The sequence below is a fragment of the Oncorhynchus kisutch genome, linkage group LG6 (genome assembly GCF_002021735.2).
Source record: "Oncorhynchus kisutch isolate 150728-3 linkage group LG6, Okis_V2, whole genome shotgun sequence".
Classification (NCBI taxonomy): Eukaryota; Metazoa; Chordata; class Actinopteri; order Salmoniformes; family Salmonidae; genus Oncorhynchus; species Oncorhynchus kisutch.
The window spans coordinates 22632340-22654944 of NC_034179.2; the positions used below are offsets into that span (position 1 = coordinate 22632340).

General features: G+C 42.6%; 1 protein-coding gene across 4 annotated transcripts in view; it reads left to right on the forward strand.

Annotated features, from left to right (window-relative positions):
- Positions 1-22605, forward strand: part of LOC109892531 (lysine-specific demethylase 2B) — a 46515-nt gene that overhangs the window by 18354 nt on the left and 5556 nt on the right. For 3 of the 4 annotated variants that reach the window (XM_031826405.1, XM_020485120.2, XM_031826406.1), the window contains 3 exons: positions 19228-19464; positions 19592-19735; positions 22484-22570. In XM_031826405.1, the coding sequence (XP_031682265.1) occupies positions 19228-19464; positions 19592-19735; positions 22484-22570 (468 nt within the window). The remainder of the gene's footprint in view (positions 1-19227; positions 19465-19591; positions 19736-22483; positions 22571-22605) is intronic. The other variant, XM_020485121.2, reaches the window with a different exon arrangement.

The following is a 22605-nucleotide window of genomic DNA, read 5'->3' on the forward strand; positions in this document are numbered from 1 at the left end:
CGGCTCATGTAGGAATATCCCCAAACTGGTTCTGCATTCTCCTTCCTGACTGGAAGAAGGTGGGGCTCCACTGCACGTATTCAAATACCTTATCTGCATATGGTCTACCCATTGGCTGCACTGTCTCCCTGTACTCCTTCCTCCCAGAGACCTAACCATTCCCTATTCATGAGCTAGCCTGCTCTGCTCTGCTCTGCTGTGTATATTGCCTTTGCTGGAAGATTGTGGAGCAGGAGGGAGGGCTGTGCGGTAGACGGCAGCAGCAGCTGGATGAGGAGGAGGCTCAGGCTGGGGCGGGCTGCAGCCATGTCAGTTTGCTGTGAGTTGGTCAGGGTATGAAATACAGCCATGGCCATGTCGCTGAGCACTGACGATGAGGATTACGACTCAGAGGCTGAGCAGGTTGGTTAGCGCACTGAACTCCTCGGGACATAGCAGAGGAGAGGAGAGAAATGTGTCTGTCTGTGAGGCACAGTTAATTGAGCTGATTGTTGTATGGAAAGGGGCCACCTGAAGAGAAATGCTGCTTCTGTTTCTGTGTTAGCCTCCTTTCTTGTGTTCTTTATTTTCTTCCCTGTGCTTGTAGGTTGATTAACAGGTTGTGTGTGGGTGTGTGTGTGCCTGAGAAATGCAGTAAGGAGGTGAGATGGTACAGACCGTTCAGACAGCAGCGTCAGTCCTCAGGGAAACTACTGGTTGTTCCAGAACAGGGAAGAGAAACGAGATAAACAACAAGAATGTGTGTGAGAGATCAGGCAGAAAGATGCAGATTATAGATTAATATTTAATAGGTTCAATTGTATGAACAGGGAAGAATACATCTGATGCATTTAATATATGTATTGTGCCTGCAATTGTGTATGATAATGAGGGAATATAGTTGATGTGTACCGTATGAATTGGCTATGGCATGTAAATGAGCCAGGAGATTGTGCATGTAAATGCTGAGGAAGATTGTGTTTGTGTATAGACTCCTCTGCCACATAGTCATAGCACTGCATTCCACAGCCCCTTCCAATTATACACTGACTGTGAGTGTGTTTATCATTGGATACAGTTTAATTATTTTCAATCCTGCCACAGATGAGATGGCAGATTATATTTTTTTCCTCCCTGTTGCTGTTGATATCAACACAATATTTGTATGTGGTGTTCTTGTTCGATAGGGATGTGCATGTTTTTGGTGTTAAAAAACCAAAACATATCACCTCCATCTCAACGGTCTGGTTGCAGATTATTATATATTTTTTTACAATGCCTATGAGATTATAGGTTTATTGAGATAAATGCTTTTGAGTTGTTATATCAAGAGCAAATTCATTAGGCTTGTAAATGCCCCAGAAGCCCACAATAACCGTGTCAATGTTTGGACAACAGTTATTTTTTTACAGTACCTCTGGGCGCTCACTGTGCCTCAGTCTAAGAGAGCCTTGCATCTATTATTCCTCGCTCGCATTTACTCTTGAAGTTTACCAGCAGTGGTGTTTTATCTAAGATCACACATCGTGTTTGTTTGTGCTGTATGACTGATTGGGCGTATGCCTGTGTGGATATGGGCTATTCAAGTTGAGCAGGTCTTCCTGTGTTCCACTGTGACGCAGTAGGTTATTACACTGTGGCACATACTCCAACTCCTCTGCTGAACCTCAGCTTTGCTGAGCTAAGGAATGGTACGCTGCACGCTGGTTTGTAGAGGAATGTTCATCATCATACCTTAGATCTAGGGTCCTGTGTCTTGGTTAATCATGTCACATGACCTGGATTTTCAGCATTATTTTAAGCCTTTTCCAGAAATGAGAATTAGACCAAAAATGAAAGCAATTGTCTGAGGATGGTTCTGGACCATCTGACATAAAAAGAAAATGGGACAGCTTTGATAAAAAAGCTTTAAATAAAGATAAAAATCCATGTCATGTGACATGATTAACCAAATCACAGGGCCCTACTAGCTAGCTACATAACATGCCTACATGTGTGCTCTGGTAATAAATGACATAGTTTACAGATAACAAACTTTTTAGGCATGGAAGGCTTTGACGCTGATGAGATGGATAAGCTACATTTCTGTCATTGCATGTCCTTGCAAGGAGATATTATGCGCCCTGTACAGTCCCCATTTGGGATATGATGAGGAACATCTTATGTCACTCAGTGACCTGGGCTTCCTGAGACTGACTGATGGGTCAGTTCAGGTTCTGTAAAGTTAGTTTCACTTCCTCTTTTTAGATGGAGATTTACACCCTTCTGTCACTGCCCTGCAGGATTCCCAATCCTATTATGTTTTTGTGTTGCTGGGAGACGAGAACATTTTCAAGACAATGTGGAGAGCTGTCTGGAACATATTTTCTCATGTGGGGTCAGGTCCGATCTGACAGCGATAGATCTACTCCTTTGAGGCAGGTTAACTTGAAAATCACTGAATGCTGTCAGGTAACCTGTTGGGTTATGACTTTTGATATGGGCAAATGGATCCTCTGTCATTGTCTATGGTTGCTTGTGACAGATATGTCAAGGAGGTGACCGGTGACAGGACAGATCATAGAACACTGTATGTTAGGGCTGGGAATTGCCAGGGACCTCACGGTACAATATTATCACGATACTTAGGTACCGAAAGATATGTATTATGATTCTATATGTATTGCGATCCGATACTGCGATTTTATGTTTCAAACATATTGCTGACTGTACAGTGCATTCGGAAAGTATTCAGACCATTTTGACTTTTAACACGTGTTGTTACATTACAGCCTTATTCTAAAATTGATGAAACAAACATTTTCCCATCAATTTACACACAATACCCCATAATGAAAAAGAGAAAACAGGTTTTTAGAAATGTTATCAAATTTATAAAATACAAAAACCATACCTTATTTACATAAATATTCAGACCCTTTGCTATGAGACTCGAAATTGAGCTCCAGTCCATCCTGTTTCCATTGATCATCCTCGAGATGTTTCTCCTACTTGATTGAAGTCCACCTGTTGTCCAGAAGGACAACCATCTCTGCAGCACTCCACCAATCAGGCCTCTATGGTAGAGTGGCCAGACGGAAGCCACTCCTCAGTAAAAGGAACATGTCAGCCCGCTTGGATTTTGCCAAAAGGCACTTAAAGAAACAAGATTCCTCTGGGCTTTTGCAAAAGGCACTTAAAGAAACAAGATTCCTCTGGGCTGATGAAACCAAGATTGAACTCTTTGGCCTGAATGCCAAGTGTTACATCTGGAGGAAACCTGGCACCATCCCTACGGTGAAGAATGGTGTTGGCAGCATCATGCTGTGAAGATGGTTTTCAGTGGAAGGGACTGGGAGACTAGTCAGGATCGAAGGAAAGATAAATGGCGCAAAGTACAGGATCTGAGACTGGGGCGAAGGTTCACCTTCCAACAGGACAATGACCCTAAGCCAAGACAATGCAGGAGTGGCTTTGGGACAAGTCTCTGAATGTCCTTGAATGGCCCAGCCAGAGCCTGGATTAGAACCCGATCGAACATCTCTGGAGAGACCTGAAAATAGCTGTGCAGTAACACTCCCCGTCCAACCTGACAGAGCTTGAGAGGATCTGCAGAGAATAATTGGAGAAACTCCCCAAATACAGCTGTGCCAAGCTTGTAGCGTCATACTCAAAGACTCTAGGCTGTAATCACTGCCAAAGGTGCGTCAACAAAGTACTGAGTAAAGGGTCTGAATACTTATGTAAATGTGATATTTGGCATGGGTCCCCAGATCCTCAAAAGGTTCTACAGCTGCACCATCGAGAGCATCCTGACCGGTTGCATCACCGCCTGGTATGGAAACTGCTCGGCATCTGACCGCAACGGCCCAGCCAAGCTTCCTGCCATCCAGGACCTATATAATGGGCAGTGTCAGAGGCCCATAAAATTGTCAGAGACTCCAGTCAACCAAGTTATAGGCTGTTTTCTCTGCTACCGCACGGCAAGGGGTACCTGAGCGCCAAGTCTCGTACCAAAAGGCTCCTCAACAGCTTCCCGAAGCCATAAGATGACTGAACAATTCATAAAATCGCCAACGGACAATTTACATTGGACCCCCCCCCCCCTTTTTGTACACTGCTGCTACTCACTGTTTGTTTGTTACCTATGCATAGTCACTTCGCCCCAACCTACATGTACAGATTATCTCAACTAGCCTGTACCCCCGCACAATGACTCGGTACCGGTGAACCCTGTATATAGCCTTTTTATTCTTATTGTGTTCATTTTTTATTATTATTTATTATTTTAGCCTACTTGGTAAATATTTTCTTCTTCTTGAACTGCACTGTTGGTTAAGGGCTTGTAAGTAAGCATTTCAAGTCTACACTTGTCGTATTCGGCGCTTGTGACAAAGTTAAAAAAAAAAATATTTGAATTTATCTTGATACATTTTCAAAAATGTCAACCTGTTTTTGCTTTGTGATTATTCGGTATTGTATGTAGACTGATTTGAGGGAAAAAATGATTGAATCCATTTTAGAATAAGGCTGTAACGTAACAAAATGTGGAAAAAGTCAAGGGCTCTGAATACTTCCCACTGTATGTCTGCTGCAGAGAGACAAGAGAGAACATAAGAAAACGAGTCTTCTTTAGTTATCTGCACTTCCTCTCTGGCTCAGTCAGGCCCCGAGTCTGTAATCCAAACAGAGATCCTTGGATTCCACCACAGATTATAGATGCCCCCAATATCTAAAATAAAATATTATTTTGCCTAGATCTCTGATCACCCCACCCTAGCCACTCTGCTTGGTGTACACTTGTTTTAGGATAAGTCTAGAACAAGGCAAGGTTTAGCCTCTGACCCTGATGTTCTTCTCTGATAGGTTATTTGCGTTTTCTCTGTCCAGTGGTAGCAGCACTTGGTTGGCTACCCAACTCTCTCTACATGTCACAGGAATAGTAGGAAGTCTGTTGTTGCTATGCTGATCTTTGGAAAATGTGCACTGCTGATGTTGCTATAGAAATCTGATACACCTGATTGGCTGTGGCTGTTTTTTGTTCCGTTCCGTTCCTTGCTGTAATTGTGATCACTGATTTCTCTCATCTCTTCCTACTGCTCTCACTAGGCTAGGTGGAGAATGTTATGATGACATAACCATTCTATTGAATTCAAACACCTCATTACATCATGCAAATTCTTCCGAAGCGGTTTGTGGTTTTATTCTTGCAAAACCTGTTAGTCCCGCTGGTTAGTCATTGAGTGAGGATAGGGAGGAGGTGGAGTGTGCACAGCTTAGTGATTTAGTATGAGGATCAAAGGGATTAGTGAATTAGCCATTTCAATGTTGTTATTATTCTGACTCACATAGTGTTTTGCATAATGCTCTTCAGATAGAAATATAAAGCAGTACACACCCAGTGTTGCTGGTGCAGCTCTGAGCAGTCAGTCAGCATTCACCTGCATTTCCTTAGTACATGCCCTTTCCAACTGAAAATCACAGGATGGTGGGAAAGTAACACATGTTCTGTACCGTGGGTTGCTGTGGAAACAAGTGCCTGCTGGATATCTGCCATTTGAATTCACAGTAACCACATTTCCTCTGGTATAGCTCGTGCCCCATCACTATATACTGTACACAGCTAGGTTATATACTGAACAAAAATCTAAACACAACATGTAAAGTGTTGGTCCCATGTTTCACGAGCTGAAATGATAGATATGAAGTCAGTATGAGGGTTAGCTCAAGATAGAATGAAAGGTGGCTAGTGCGTGGAAGAGTATCTGTAGAGTTCAAAAAGTACTTGCACTCAACCATGAAGAGGAATAACCCAAAGAGGCCAAGATGCAACAATATCATTAATTTAATCCACACTCAAAATAATACAGAAAGTGCAAGGTGCTAATAAAACAAATTCAATAAACTGAGCATACGTTTTGGCCTCATGCCTTCATCAGTGCTGTACAAACAAATTAAGAAGACACGTACTTAAAACACCTGCTGTGCGTAACAGGCGCAACAGGTGCAAGCAGATAGTTAATTAGAGATTGGCAAATGGGGAGTCGATGCATAATAAAAAGGAATATATAAAGTATCAAAAATTGACAATTTGTCAGGTATAATTGGAAAGAGACAATAATCTGGGCTACATAGCAATATCAGAAGCAATAGATATGAAATACTTGAGTAGGCTAAAAAGCTCAGAGATCCCATACGCACAAAAAGCTTATTTCTCTCAAATTTTGTGCAGACATTTGTTTACATCCCTGTTAGTGAGCGTTTCTCCTTTGCCAAGACAATCCATCCCCCTGACAGGTGTGGCATATCAAGAAGCTGATTAAACAGCATGATCATTACACAGGTGCACCTTGTGCTGGGGACAATAAAGGCCACTCAAAATGTGCAGTTTTGTCAAATAACACAATGCCACAGATGTCACAAGTTTTGAGGGGGCGTGCAATTGGCATGCTGACTGCATAAGTGTCCACCAGAGATGTTTCCAGAGAATTTAATGTTCCTTTCTCTACCAAAAACTGCCTCCAACTTAGTTTTAGAATTTGGCAGAACGTCCAACCAGCCTCACATGCGCAGACTACGTGTATGGTGTTGTGTGGGCGAGCGGTTTGCTGATGTGAACAGAGTGCCCCATGGTGGGGTTATGGGCAGGCATAAGCTACGGACAATGAACACAATTACATTTTATACAGTGGGTCAAAAAAGTATTTAGTCAGCCACCAATTGTGCAAGTTCTCCCACTAAAAAGATGAAAGAGGCCTGTAATTTTCATCATAGGTACACTTCAACTATGACAGACAAAATGAGGGAAAAAAATCCAGAAAATCACATTGTAGGATTTTTTATGAATTTATTTGCAAATAATATAAGTATTTGGTCACCTATTTGGTCACCTACAAACAAGCAAGATTTCTGGCTCTCACAGACCTGTAACTTCTTCTTTAAGAGGCTCCTCTGTCCTCCACTCGTTACCTGTATTAATGGCACCTGTTTGAACTTGTTATCAGTATAAAAGACACCTGTCCACAAACAAACAGTCACACTCCAAACTCCACTATGGCCAAGACCAAAGAGCTGTCAAAGGACACCAGAAACAAAATTGTAGACCTGCACCAGGCTGGGAAGACTGAATCTGCAATAGGTAAGCAGCTTGGTTTTAAGAAATCAACTGTGGGAGCAATTATTAGGAAATGGAAGACATACAATACCACTGATAATCTCCCTCGATCTGGGGCTCCACGCAAGATCTCACCCCGTGGGGTCAAAATGATCACAAGAACGGTGAGCAGAAATCCCAGAACCACATGGGGGGACCTAGTGAATGACCTGCAGAGAGCTGGGACCAAAGTAACAAAGCCTACCATCAGTAACACACTACGCCGCCAGGGACTCAAATCCTGCAGTGCCAGACGTGTCCCCCTGCTTAAGCCAGTACATGTCCAGGCCCGTCTGAAGTTTGCTAGAGAGTATTTGGATGATCCAGAAGAAGATTAGGATAATGTCATATGGTCAGATGAAACCAAAATATAACTTTTTGGTAAAAACTCAACTCGTCGTGTTTGGAGGACAAAGAATGCTGAGTTGCATCCAAAGAACAACATACCTACTGTGAAGCATGGGGGTGGAAACATCATGCTTTGGGGATGACTGCAAAGGGACCAGGATGACTGATCCGTGTAAAGGAAAGAATGAATGGGGCCATGTATCGTGAGATTTTGAGTGAAAACCTCCTTCCATCAGCAAGGGCATTGAAGATGAAATGTGGCTGGGTCTTTCAGCATGACAATGATCCCAAACACACCACCCGGGCAATGAAGGAGCGGCTTCGTAAGAAGCATTTCAAGGTCCTGGAGTGGCCTAGCCAGTCTCCAGATCTCAACCCCATAGAAAATCTTTGGAGGGAGTTGAAAGTCTGTGTTGCCCAGCAACAGCCCCAAAACATCACTGCTCTAGAGGAGATCTGCATAGAGGAATGGGCCAAAATACCAGCAACAGTGTGTGAAAACCTTGTGAAGACTTACAGAAAACGTTTTACTCCGTCATTGCCAACAAAGGGTATATAACAAAGTATTGAGATAAACTTTTGTTATTGACCAAATACTTATTTTCCACCATAATTTGCAAATAAATTAATAAAAAATCCTACAATGTGATTTTCTGGATTTTTTCCCCCTCATTTTGTCTGTCATAGTTGAAGTGTACCTATGATGAAAATTACAGGCCTCATCTTTTTAAGTGGGAGAACTTGCACAATTGGTGGCTGACTAAATACTTTTTTGTCCCACTGTAGATGGCAATTTGAAAGCACAGAGATAACGTGACGAGATCCTGAGACCCATTGTCGTGCCGTTCATCTGCCGCCATCATCTCATGTTTCAGCATGATAATGCACGGGCCCATGTCGCAAAGATCTGTACACAATTCCTGGAAGCTGAAAATGTCACAGTTCTTCCATGGCCTGCATACTCACCAAACGTGTCACCGATTTTGAGTACGTTTGGAATGCTCTGGATTGACGTTTACGACAGCATGTTCCAGTTCCCGCCAATGTCCAGCAACTTCGCACAACCATTGAAGAGTGGGACCACATTCCACAATCAACAGTAAGATCAACTCTATGTGAAGATGTTGCACTGCATGAGGAAAATGGTCACACCAGATACTGACTGTGTTTCTGATCCACAACTCTACCTTCTTTTTTTTTAAAGGTGTCTGTGACCAATAGATGCATATCTGTTTTCCCAGTCATGTGAAATCCCATAGATTAGGGCCTAATTGACTGATTTCCTTATATGAACTGGATCTCCAGTAAAACTTTTTAAATTGTTGCATGTTGTGTTTTTTAATATTTTTGTTCAGTGTATATACAGTACAAAAGTACATGGGCACCTGCTCGTCAAATATCTCTTTCCAAAATCATGGGCATTAATATGGATTTGGTCCCTCCTTTGCTGCTATAACAGCCTCCACTCTTCTGGAAAGACTTTCCACTAGACGTTGGAACATTGCTGCTGGGACTTGCTTCCATTCAGCCACGAGCATTGAGGTCGGGCACTGATGTTTGGCGATTCGGCCTAGTTGCAGTCGGCATTCCAATTCATCCCAAAGGTGTTTGATGGGGTTGAGGTCAGGGCTCTTTGCAGGCCAGTCAAGTTCTTCCACACCGATCTCGGCAAACCATTTCTGTATGGACCTCGCTTTGTGCACTGGGAAATTGTCATGCTGAACCAGGAATGGGCCTTCCCCAAACTGTTGCCACAAAGTTGGAAGCACAGAATGGTCTAGAATGTCATTGTTTGCTGTAGTTTTAAGAATTCCCTTCACTGGAACTAAATCAACTTGCGTACGGTTTGGGCATGGTGTTAGGCTTGTGTGCGGCTTCGGCCATGGAAACCCATTTCATAAAGCTCCCGACAAACAGTTCTGAGGCTGACGTTGCTTCCGGAGGCAGTTTCAAACTCTGTAGTGAGTGTTGCAACCGAGGACAGGCGACTTTTACGTGCTATGCACTTAACTTCTCGCTGCACGGTTCTGTGAGCTTGTGTGGCCTACCAATCCGCGGCTGATCTGTTGTTGCTTCTAGACGTTTCCACTTCACAATAACAGCACTTACAGTTGACCGGGGCAGCTCTAGCAGGGCAGACATTTGACAAACTGACTTGTTGGAAAGGTAGTATCCTATGACGGTGCCACATTGAAAGTCACTGAGATCTTCAGTACGGGCCATTCTACTGCCAATGTTTATCTATGGAAATTGCATGGCTGTGTGCTCCATTTTTATACACCTGTCCGCAATGAGTGTGGCTGAAATAGCCGAATCCACTAACTTGAAGGGCTGCCCACATACTTTTGGCTATGTAGTGTATCTATGCCCATAACCATATATCAGTATGTGCTTCTTGGTGAAGTACATTATAACTCTGTGATCTATGGTTGAACGGTCGTGATGAGTGCAGTATCTCTTTGAAGCATACTGAACAAAAGTATAAACGCAACATGCAACAATTTCAACGATTGTACAGTTAAATACAGTGCCTTGCGAAAGTATTCGGCCCCCTTGAACTTTGCGACCTTTTGCCACATTTCAGGCTTCAAACATAAAGATATAAAACTGTATTTTTTTGTGAAGAATCAACAACAAGTGGGACACAATCATGAAGTGGAACGACATTTATTGGATATTTCAAACTTTTTTAACAAATCAAAAACTGAAAAATTGGGCGTGCAAAATTATTCAGCCCCCTTAAGTTAATACTTTGTAGCGCCACCTTTTGCTGCGTTTACAGATGTAAGTCGCTTGGGGTATGTCTCTATCAGTTTTGCACATCGAGAGACTGACATTTTTTCCCATTCCTCCTTGCAAAACAGCTCGAGCTCAGTGAGGTTGGATGGAGAGCATTTGTGAACAGCAGTTTTCAGTTCTTTCCACAGATTCTCGATTGGATTCAGGTCTGGACTTTGACTTGGCCATTCTAACACCTGGATATGTTTATTTTTGAACCATTCCATTGTAGATTTAGCTTTATGTTTTGGATCATTGTCTTGTTGGAAGACAAATCTCCGTCCCAGTCTCAGGTCTTTTGCAGACTCCATCAGGTTTTCTTCCAGAATGGTCCTGTATTTGGCTCCATCCATCTTCCCATCAATTTGAACCATCTTCCCTGTCCCTGCTGAAGAAAAGCAGGCCCAAACCATGATGCTGCCACCACCATGTTTGACAGTGGGGATGGTGTGTTCAGGGTGATGAGCTGTGTTGCTTTTACGCCAAACATAATGTTTTGCATTGTTGCCAAAAAGTTCAATTTTGGTTTCATCTGACCATAGCACCTTCTTCCACATGTTTGGTGTGTCTCCCAGGTGGCTTGTGGCAAACTTTAAACAACAATTTTTATGGATATCTTTAAGAAATGGCTTTCTTCTGTAATATACGACAATATACGACTGATTGTTGTCCTATGGACAGAGTCTCCCACCTCAGCTGTAGATCTCTGCAGTTCATCCAGAGTGATCATGGGCCTCTTGGCTGCATCTCTGATCAGTCTTCTCCTTGTATGAGCTGAAAGTTTAGAGGGACGGCCAGGTCTTGGTAGATTTGCAGTGGTCTGATACTCCTTCCATTTCAATATTGTCAATTGCACAGTGCTCCTTGGGATGTTTAAAGCTTGGGAAATATTTTGTATCCAAATCCGGCTTTAAACTTCTTCACAACAGTATCTCGGACCTGCCTGGTGTGTTCCTTGTTCTTCATGATGCTCTCTGCGCTTTTAACGGACCTCTGAGACTATCACAGTGCAGGTGCATTTATACGGAGACTTGATTACACACAGGTGGATTGTATTTATCATCATTAGTCATTTAGGTCAACATTGGATCATTCAGAGATCCTCACTGAACTTCTGGAGAGAGTTTGCTGCACTGAAAGTAAAAGGGCTGAATAATTTTGCACGCCCAATTTTTCAGTTTTTGATTTGTTAAAAAAGTTTGAAATATCCAATAAATGTCGTTCCACTTCATGATTGTGTCCCACTTGTTGTTGATTCTTCACAAAAAATACAGTTTTATATCTTTATGTTTGAAGCCTGAAATGTGGCAAAAGGTCGCAAAGTTCAAGGGGGCCGAATACTTTCGCAAGGCACTGTAAGGAAATCAGTCAATTAAAGTTAATTCATTAGGCCCTAATCTATGGATTTCACATGACTGGGCAGGGGCGCATCCAATTAGAATGAGATTTTCCCCACAAAAAGGGCTTTATTACAGACAAATTCTCCTCAGTTTCATCAGCTGTCTGGGTGACTGATCTCAGATGATCCCGCAGCTGAAGAAGCTTGATGTGGAGGTACTGGGATGGGCTGGTTACACATGGTCTGCGGTTGTGAGGCCAGATGGATGTACTGACAAATTCTCTAAAATGGCATTGGAGGTGGCTTATGGTAGAGAAATGAACATTAAATTCTCTGCCAACAGTTCTGGTGGACATTCCTGCAGTCAGCATGCCAATTGCACACTCTCTCTCAAAACATGAGACATCTGTGGCATTGTGTTGTATGACAACTGCACATTTTAGTGGCTTTTTATTGTCCCCAGCGCAAGGTCCATCTGTGTACTGATCATGCTGTTTAATCAACTTCTTGATATACCACACCTGTCAGGTGGATGCATTATCTTGGCAAATGAGAAATACTCACTAACAGGGATGTAAACAAACGTGCACAAAATTTGGGAGAAATAACCTTTTTGTGAACATTTCTGGATCTTCAGCTCATGAAACATGGAACCAAGACTTTACAATGTTTGTATTTTTGTTCAGTATAGAAACAAACCTCCAATAGTCTGCCTAATATAGATGAGTTCACAGTACCCTCGGGATGTTTCAAGTTTTATTTGTCACGTGCAAAAGTACAGTGAAATGCGTAACATGCAAGACCTACTCTGCAGTATTCAATATTAAAATAGTATAACAAATATAATATTTATATGAATATCAGTGTGATTTTGAATATGATTTAAAATATGAGTTTGTTTACAGTAGCTAATATCCCCTGGGTCTTCTCCTTTTTAGTGACCAGGCATAGCCTGTATGTCCTTGTTGTTTGCATACAGTACATCTATATAAGGGATTGTTCTGTATAGAAAATGCCTGGGTGTTCCACCTAAGTGTTTTCTGGCCCGCCTAAGTTGTAATTTTGAAATATGTAGAAAAGGTAATGTACCTATATACAGTACCAGTCAAAAGTTAGGACTCACCTACTCATTTAGTTTTTTTCTTAATTTGTACTATTTTCTACATAGTAGAATAATAGTGAAGACATCAAAACTATAAAAACTATAAAACTATGAAATAACACACATGGAATCATGTAGTAACCAAAAAAGTGTTAAATAAATCAAAATATATTTGAGATTCTTCAAAGTAGCCACCCTGTGCCTTGATAACAGCTTTGCACACTCTTGGTATTCTCTCAACTAGCTTTTTATTTTATTTAAACTTTTTTATTTAACTAGGCAAGTCGGTTAAGAACAAATTCTTATTTACAATGACGGCCAAACCCAGACAAACTTGGGCCAAACTTGGGCCAATTGTGCGCCGCCCTATGGGACTCCCAGTCACGGCTGGATATGATACAGCCTGGATTCGAACCAGGGACCTCTTCCACTGAGATGCAGTGCCTTAGACCGCTGCGCCACTCGGGAGCCCAAGAGTGTGCAAAGCTGTCATCAAGGCAAAGGGTGCCTACTTTGAAGAATCTCAAATATATATTTTTATGTAATACTTTTTTGGTTGCTACATGATTCCATATGTATTATTTCATAGTTTTCATGTCTTCACTATTATTCTACAATGTAGAAAATATTGAAAAATAAAGAGAACCCCTTGAATGAGTAGGTGTGTCCAATCTTTTGACTGGTACTGTATACAGTGCCTTGCAAAAGTATTCATCACCCTTGGTGTTTTTCCTATTTTGTTGCATTACAATCTGTAATTTAAATTGATTTTTATTTGGAGTTCATGTAATGGACATACACCAAATAGTCCAAATTGGGGAAGTGAAATAAAAAAAATATCATGTTTCAAAATAAAAAAAAATGGAAAAGTGGTGTGTGCAAATGTATTCACCCCCTTTGCTCTGAAGCCCCTAAATAAGATCTGGTGCAAGTAATTACCTCCAGAAGTCACACAATTAGTTAAATAAAGTCCACCTGTGTGCAATTGAAGTGTCACATGATCTGGCACATGATCTCAGTATATATACACCTGTTCTGAAAGGCCCCAAAGGGCACCACTAAGCAAAGGGCACCACCAAGCAAGTGGCACCATGAAGACCAAGGAGCTCTCCAAACAGGTCAGGGACAATGTTGTGGAGAACTACAGATCAGGGTTGGGTTATAAAAAAATATCGGACACTATGAACATCCCACGGATCACCATAAAATCTATTATTTAAAAAATTGAAAGAATATGGCACCACAACAAACCTGCCAAGAGAAGGCCGCCCACCAAAACTCACAGACCTGGCAAGGAGGGCATTAATCAGAGAGGCAACAAAGAGACCAAAGATAACCCTGAAGGAGCTGCAAAGCTCCACAACGGAGATTGGAGTATCTGTCCATAGAACCACTTTAAGCCAAACACTCCACAGAGCTGGACTTTACGGAAGAGTGGCCAGAAAAAAGCCATTGCTTAAAGAAAAAAATAAGCAAACACGTTTGGTGTTCACCAAAAGGCATTTGGGAGACTCCCCAAACATATGGAAGAAGGTACTCTAGTCAGATGCGACTAAAATGTAGCTTTTTGCCATCAAGGAAAATGCTATGTCTGGTGCAAACCCAACACCTCTCATCACCCCGAGAAGGCTATCCCCACAGTGAAGCATGGTGGTGGCAGCATCATGTTATGTTTTTCATTGGCAGGGATTGGGAAACTGGTCAGAATTGAAGGAATTATGGATGGTGCTAAATACAGTGAAATTCTTGAGGGGAAACCTGTTTCAGTCTTCCAGAGATTGGAGACTGGGATGGAGGTTCACCTTCCAGCAGGACAATGACCCTAAGCATACTGCTAAAGCAACACTTGAGTGGTTTAAGGGGAAATGTTTAAATGTCTTGGAATGGCCTCGTCAAAGCCCAGACCTCAATCCAATTGAGAATCTGTGGTATGACTTAAAGATTGCTGTACACCAGTGGAACCCATCCAACTTGATGGAGCTGGGGCAGTTTTGCCTTGAAGAATGGGCAAAAATCCCAGTGGCTAGATGTGCCAAGCTTATAGAGGCATACCCGAAGAGACTTGCAGCTGTAATTGCAACAAAAGGTGGCTCTACAAAGTATTGACTTTGGGTGAGGGGTGAATAGTTATGCACGCTCAAGTTTTCAGTTTTTTTTGTGTCTTATTTCTTGTTTCTTTCACAAAAAATAATTAGCATCTTCAAAGTGGTAGGCATGTTGTGTAAATCAAATAATACAAACCCCCAAGAAATCCATTTTAATTCCAGGTTGTAAGGCAACAAAATAGGAATAATGTCAAGGGGGTGAATACTTTTGCATGCCACTGTATAAAAATAAAAATAAATCATATTTGAGAACTAACTCACCAAAATAAAAGCTAGGGGGAAAAAAATAATACATTCGTGATTATTTATTTTATGTTTGAGCATAACACAGCATTAGCCATGGCAAAATGCATAGAATTGCATGAAATTTAGAACTGCACATTTTTCCTCATCTCCACGGCAGGATGTTAAATTGCAGGGAATTTGCAACATTTTGTCTCCGCTCCATGTGTAGAATTGCAGGTAATTGGCTTAAAATGCAAACATTACTCTGCACCGCTAAGATTGGGGGCCTCAAATGTTCTTGCACATGAACCGGACCGAATTCGACTGCGTCGATGGGCCGACCATGGCATTGCCACATCCCCCTGCCACACCCACCTTTTTGATCCAGAAAAATATTTGTATGTGTGTGTGTGTTTTATGAGCAGCACATACAACGTTGTCTCAGCATTGGCTCAGAGCCAGAAATAAGAGGGGAAAATAAACACTCTCAGGAAGAAATAGACTTAATAATGGAAAATGCTCCACATCAAAGCAGCCCCCCTCCCCTCCATCTCTCACTGCCTTCAATTTAATTTTACAGCATATTTAAACTTGTGCCCTCTCGTTGTTACATAAAAGTGTTTTGGCATACAATGTTGCTAGGGAAACATGGAAACACTTTCAAACCAAGCTTTTAAGATGTTGGCGTGCAGATGATTTGAGTTAGAAAAATTGCATGTTCTCACTTGAGTGTGGTCAGATGTTGATAACTTCAAATTGTATTAGTCACATGCGCCAAATTCAACGAGCCCTTAACCAACAATGCAGTTAAAAAAATAAGAATAAGAAATAAAAGTAATAAGTAATTAAAGAGCAGCAGTAAAATAACAATAGCGAGACTATATACAGGGGGGTACCGGTACAGAGTCAATGTGTGGGGGCACCGGTTAGTCGAGGTAGTTGAGGTAATATGTACATGTAGGTAGAGTTATTAAAGTGACTATGCATAGATGATAACAACAGAGAGTAGCAGCGGCGTAAGGGGGGGGTAGCCATTTGATTAGATGTTCAGGAATCTTATGGCTTGGGGGTAGAAGCTGTTTAGATGCATCTGGGACCTAGACGTGGCGCTCTGGTACCGCTTGCCGTGCAGTAGCAGAGAGAACATTGTACGACTAAGGTGGCTGGAGTCTTTGGCAATTTTTAGTGCCTTCCTCTGACACCACCTGGTATAGAGGTCCTGGATGGCAGGAAGCTTTGCCTCAGTGATGTACTGGGCCGTACGCACTACCCTCTGTATTGGTGGCCGAGCAGTTGCCATACCAGGCAGTGATGCAACCAGATGCTCTCGATTGCTCCCATGCCAAATCTTTTCAGTCTCCTGAGGGGGAATATGTTTTGTCGTGCCCTCTTCATGACTGTCTTGGGGTGCTTCCTTGGACCATGTTAGTTTGTTGGTGATGTTGACACCAATTAACTTGAAGCTCTCAACCTGTTCCACTACAGCCCAGTTGATGAGAATGGGGGTGTGCTCGGTCCTCTTTTTCCTGTAGTCCACAATAATCTCCTTTGTCTTGATCACATTGAGGGAGAGGTTGTTTGCACCACACGACCAGGTCTCTGACCACCTCCCTATAGGCTGTCTTGTCGTTGTCGGTGACCAGGGCTACCACTGTTGTCATCGACAAACTTAATGATGGTGTTGGAGTTGTGCCTGGCCGTGGAGTCATGAGTGAACAGGGAGAACAGGAGGGGACTGACCATTCACCCCTGAGGGGCCCCTGTGTTGAGAATCAATGTGGCGGATGTGTTGCTATCTACCCTTACCACATGGGGGCGGCCCGTCAGGAAGTCCAGGATCCAGTTACAGAGGGAGGTGTTTAGTCCCAGGGTCCTTAGCTTATTGATGAGCTTTGAGGGCACTATGGTGTTGAACGCTGAGCTGTAGTCAATGAATAGCATTCTCACATAGGTGTTTCTTTTGTTCAGGTGGGAAAGGGCAGTGTGGAGTGCAGTAGAGATTGCATCATCAGTTAGGATGGTATGCAAATTGGAGAGGGTCTATGGTTTCTGAGATAATGGTGTTGCGGTGAGCCATGACCAGCCTTTCAAAACACTTCATGGCTACAGACGTGAGTGCTACGGGTTGGTAGCCATTTATGCAGGATTCCTTAGTGTTTTTGGGCACAGGGACGATGGTGGTCTGCTTGAAACATGTTGGTATTACAGACTCGGACAGGGAGAGGTTGAAAATGTCAGTGAAGACACTTACCAGTTGGTCAGCGCATGCTCGCAGTACACATTCTGGTAATCCGTCTGGCCCTGTTGACCTGTTTTAAAGGTCTTACTCACATCAGCTGCGGAGAGCGTGATCACACAGTCTAACGGAACAGCTGATGCTCTCATGCATGTTTCGGTGTTATTTGCCTCGAAGCGAGCATAGAGGTAGTTTAGCTCATCTGGTAGGCTCGTGTCACTGGGAAGCTCTCGGGTGTGCTTCCCTTTGTAGTCTGTAATGGTTTGCAAGCCCTGCCATATCTGACAAGCGTCAGAGCCGGTATAGTATGATTCGATCTTAGTCCTGTATTGACGCTTTGCCTGTTTGATGGTTCATAACGGGATTTCTTATAAGCTTCCGGGTTAGATTCCCGCTCCTTGAAAGCGGCAGCTCTAGTCTTTAGCTCAGTGCGAATGTTGCTTGTAATTAATGGCTTCTGGTTGTGGTATGTACGTATGGTCACTGTGGGGACGACGTCATCAATGCATTTATTGATGAGGCCAATGACTAATGTGGTGTACTCCTCAATGCCATCGGAGGAATCCCGGAACATATTCCAGTCTGTGCTAGCAAAACAGTCATGTAGCTTAGCATCTGCTTCATCTGACCCATTTTTTAATTGATTAAGTCACTGGTGCTTCCTGCAGGAATCAGGATAGATTTACGGTCAGATTTGCCAAATGGAGGGCGAGGGAGAGCATTGTATGCGTCTCTGTGAGTGGAGTAAAGGTGGTCCAGAGGTGTTGAATTTATGTATTTATTTAAAAAAACAAATAAACATCTTCCTCTGTTTGCACATTTAACATGCTGATAGAAATTTGGTAAGACTGATTTAAGTTTTCCTACATTAAAGTCCCCAACTACTACGAGCACCGCCTCAGAATACATGGCGGAATACAGCTCATTCAGTGCGGTCTTAGTGCCAGCCATCGCTATCAAAGAGTCTTTTGGCAACAGCAATTAGCTGCTAGGGCATTTACCATGAAGATATTAACTTTGTCTGTTAGCTTGCTAACGGACGTATGTACATTTTTGTAATACAATGTCTGTGGTGGTATGTATACCGCTACGAAAAATACAGATGGACTCTCTAGGTAGGTAGCGTGGTGTATAGCTTATCAGGAGATACTCTACCTCAGGTGAGCAAAACCTTGAGACTTCCCTAGATATCGTTCACCAGCTGTTATTTACAAAAATCCATAGCCCGCCGACCATTGTCTTACCAGACGCCGCTGTTCTATCCTGCCGATACAGTGTAGAACCAGCCAGCTGTATGTTGATAATGTTCTCGTTCAGCCATGACTCCATGAAGCATAAGATATTACAGTTTTGAATGTTGGTAGTTTAATCTTCCGTGTAGGTCATTGATTTTATTTTTCAAAGATTGCACATTTGCTAGCAGAATGGAAGGCAATGGGGTTTATTAGATCGCTAATGAATTCTCAGAAGGCAGCCCGCCATCTGGCTCCTTTTTCTCTGCATTCTCTTCACTCAAATGACAGGGATCTAGGCCTGTTCCCATGGTTCTTTGTTTTCCGTAGTAGATGGTTAGACCAGCGAACTAGGTATCACAGGTCATAATAAAAGCTCTGCTTGTGGTGCAGAACTTAGTTGGTCAACTGCTGGGATTGATTAGATGAGTCAATTCACCTGGTTTCCCTAAACAGCTGCCAATTCCGGGGTCAATATGACAGCAAATACTGCAACACCCTGTAGACCTGATCCTGTATTACGAAGCCTTTTAGAGTAGGACTGTTGATCAAGTGTCAGTCTTTTTGATCATAATGAATTGGGAGTATTGGGACTGATTGGGACCTGATTCTAGATGAGCTCTCCTACTCTGAGATTCTTTATGAATATAGGCCCAGATCCATCTGTCTATACTAGACCTTGCTTTCACTTTTTGGGTTGTTGTACTATAAAGATACCTGACTCTCCTACCTCTTCCTCTTCTCCATTCAGCAGCAGAGACCTCCCAACAGGCCCAAACCCAAAATGGCGGCCTCGTCTCCTGCGCCTGCGGTCAAGCTGTCGGCCAGCCGGAGCACGTCTGGGGCCCGGAGAAGGAGGACGCGATGTCGAAAGTGTGAGGCGTGCCTGAGGACAGAGTGTGGAGAATGCCACTTCTGTAAAGACATGAAGAAGTTTGGAGGGCCGGGTCGCATGAAACAGTCCTGCATCATGAGGCAGTGTATCGCGGTAGGCCTCATACAAACCTGCAGAGTATTTGGACATTCTTTGTATGTGTGCTGACATTTTATCTGGTGACTATGTGCAGAGGGGGAGTTTCTAATATTCTAATGTGGTGTTTGTTTGTTGTCTCCAGCCTGTCCTGCCCCACACTGCGGTGTGTCTGGTGTGTGGGGAGGCAGGGAAGGAGGACACGGTGGAGGAAGAAGAGGACAAATTTAACCTCATGCTCATGGAGTGCTCCATCTGCAATGAGATAGTCCATCCCCTCTGCCTAAAGGTAAACTGCTCAAGACAGTATGCTGTTAATGAGCATCTTATCTGTTTGATTTAATTGATTCAGTGTGAACACTTACATTACTGCAGTGTATTTGTTTATGGTTACCCTTCCTCCTATAGAGCAGGGGTCGGCGACTGAGAGTGGTTTGGTTTTGTCCCGCACCCCCAAAAAAAAGTATTTCGAATTTTTAAGATTTATGTTTTTGGTCAAAAGCATGTAAAGTCACCAGGAATTCAGCAAAAAACGAGTTTAATTTAGTAAATCTGTTCCCAGGTATTCCCACAAATAAAGAGACATAAGTGAATGTGTCTCAATGTATTCAAGGTATGAAATTATTGTTATTAGGGGTTCACAGCAAAGCCGTGGCGCAGTTATAAGCAGTCTCACTTAAACTCCCATATCCTCTGCTCCGTTTGCCATTTGTTACGTTACAGCCTTATTCTAAAACGGATTACATGTTGTTGTTCTCAATCTACACACAATACCCCATAATGACAAAGCAAAAACAGGTTTTTAGAAATGTTTTCAAATGTATGAGGAAAAAAAACGGATATCACATTGACATAAGTATTCAGACCCTTTACTCAGTACTTTATTGAAGCACCTTTGGCAGTGATTACAGCCTCGAGTCTTCTTGGGTATGATGCTACAAGCTTGGCACACCATTCTTCTCTGCAGATCCTCTCAAGCTCTGTCAGGTTGGATAGGGAGCGTCGCTGCACAGCTATTTTCAGGTCTCTCCAGAGATGTTCAAACGGGTTCAAGTCCGGACTCTGGCTGGGCCACTGAAGGACAAGGAGACTTGTCCCGAAGCCACTCCTACATTGTCTTGGCTGTGTGCTTAGAGTTATTGTCCTGTTGGAAGGTGAACCTTCGCCCCAGTCTGATGTCCTGAGCGCTCTGGAGCAGGTTTTCATCAAGGATCTCTGTCCTTTGCACCATTCATCTTTCCCTTGATCCTGACTAGTCAGTCTCCCAGTCCCTGCCACTGAAAAACATCTCCACAGCATGATGCTGCCACCACCATGTTTCACCGTAGGGATGGTGCCAGGTTTCCTCCAGAGGTGACGCTTGGCGTTCAGGCCAAAGAGTTCCATCTTGGTTTCATCAGACCAGAGAATCTAAATCTTGTTTCTCATGGTCTGAGAGTCATTTAGGTGCCTTTTACTGAGGAGTGGCTTCCATCTGGCCACTCTACCATAAAGGCCTGATTGGTGGAGTGCTGCAGAGATGGTTGTCCTTCTGGAAGGTTTTCCCATCTCCACAAAGGAACTCTAGAGCTCTGTCAAAGTGACCATCAGGTTCTTGGTCACCTCCGTGAACAAGGCCCTTCTCCCCCGACTGCTCAATTAGGCCAGGTGACCAGCTCTAGGAAGAGCCTTGGTGGTTCCAATCTTCTTCCATTTAAGAATGGAGACCACTGTGTTCTTGGGGACCTACAATGCTGCAGAAATGTTTTGGTATCCTTCTCCAGATCTGTGCCTCGATACAATTCTGTCTCGGAGCTCTACGGACAATTCCTTCGACCTCATGGCTTGGTTTTTGCTCTGACATGCACTATCAACTGTGGGACCTCATATAGACAGGGAATTGCCTTTCCAAATCATGTCCAATCAATACATTTACCACAGGTGGATTCCAATCAAGTTGTAGAAACATCTCAAGGATGATCAATGGAAACAGGATGGCCCTTGAGAAAAGCTAAGGGTTTAGTTAAAGAGATGGCTGAGTTATTGATAAATCAGGAAATGCTGATATGTCAATTTTAAATCCTTTGTAAATCCTGTGTAATGTCATCAAAGACATTACATTGATGAACCATGTTAAGTTTGGCATTGATATCTTAACAAATAAGCAAACTAACAATTCACTTGTTTAACTATGTAATGCTACAACTTAAAATAATCATAACAAATCTTCTCATTGACAAAAGCCAGATTCACTCCAAATTTGGTTGTTGGACTCATCACAATGATCCATCAATGTTCGCCAGTAGATGCATATTAGCACATATTTTAAAATATGCCAAAATACTTTTAAAAAATTCTTCTTCTCATGATCCATAGGACCAAATAATACCAAATTTGGTCCTGATCAGTAAAAGATGGCTAAGTTATTGACAAATCAAAATCTGATTTTAAGTACTCATTTAACCCACTGTAAATCCACATTTAACAGTGGCCTATCGACTTGAAACTTGTCATGGTTATCATGGACGTCCTTAAGGTGTACCACGCTGAATTTGGTATTGATATATATTTTTTTAAACCAAGAAATATATTAACAACTCACTCTTTGCATATGTAACGCTAATGATTTTGTATTTAGTGCACATAAAGGAAGATACAGTAGTACCTACATGATAGTGCTTGCTTTGTTATCCAACTGATCTTGTGTTCCTTTTGTCACCCTGTGAACCCTGTTTATTGCTGCTCGTAGCTATATTTTTCACTCCCCAAAAATATGAGGGTCTAAGTTGTGGTCAATTTGCAGTGTACATATTATCATAATTATGTTCCGGCCCCCCATCATCCGCTCCGACAAAAATTGGTCCGCAGATTAACCTAGTTGCCTTCCCCTTCTATAAAGTACTTATTCTGCAAATGATAAATGATAGCTTTGTTTCGTACTTTATCACTTTTACTTGTGCTTCCTATCGCAAGATAAATTTATAAATACAGTATGGGGATGAGGTAGAGATTGGATGGGCTATTTACACCCACTCACTACTTGTGCTCTCTTGTTCAGGTGAAGAATTCTGGTGGAGTTGTAAATGAAGAGTTGCCAAACTGCTGGGAGTGTCCAAAATGCAACCATGCAGGGAAGACCGGGAAAGTAAGCATCTATGTGGTTGTGGAAATTAATGTTCT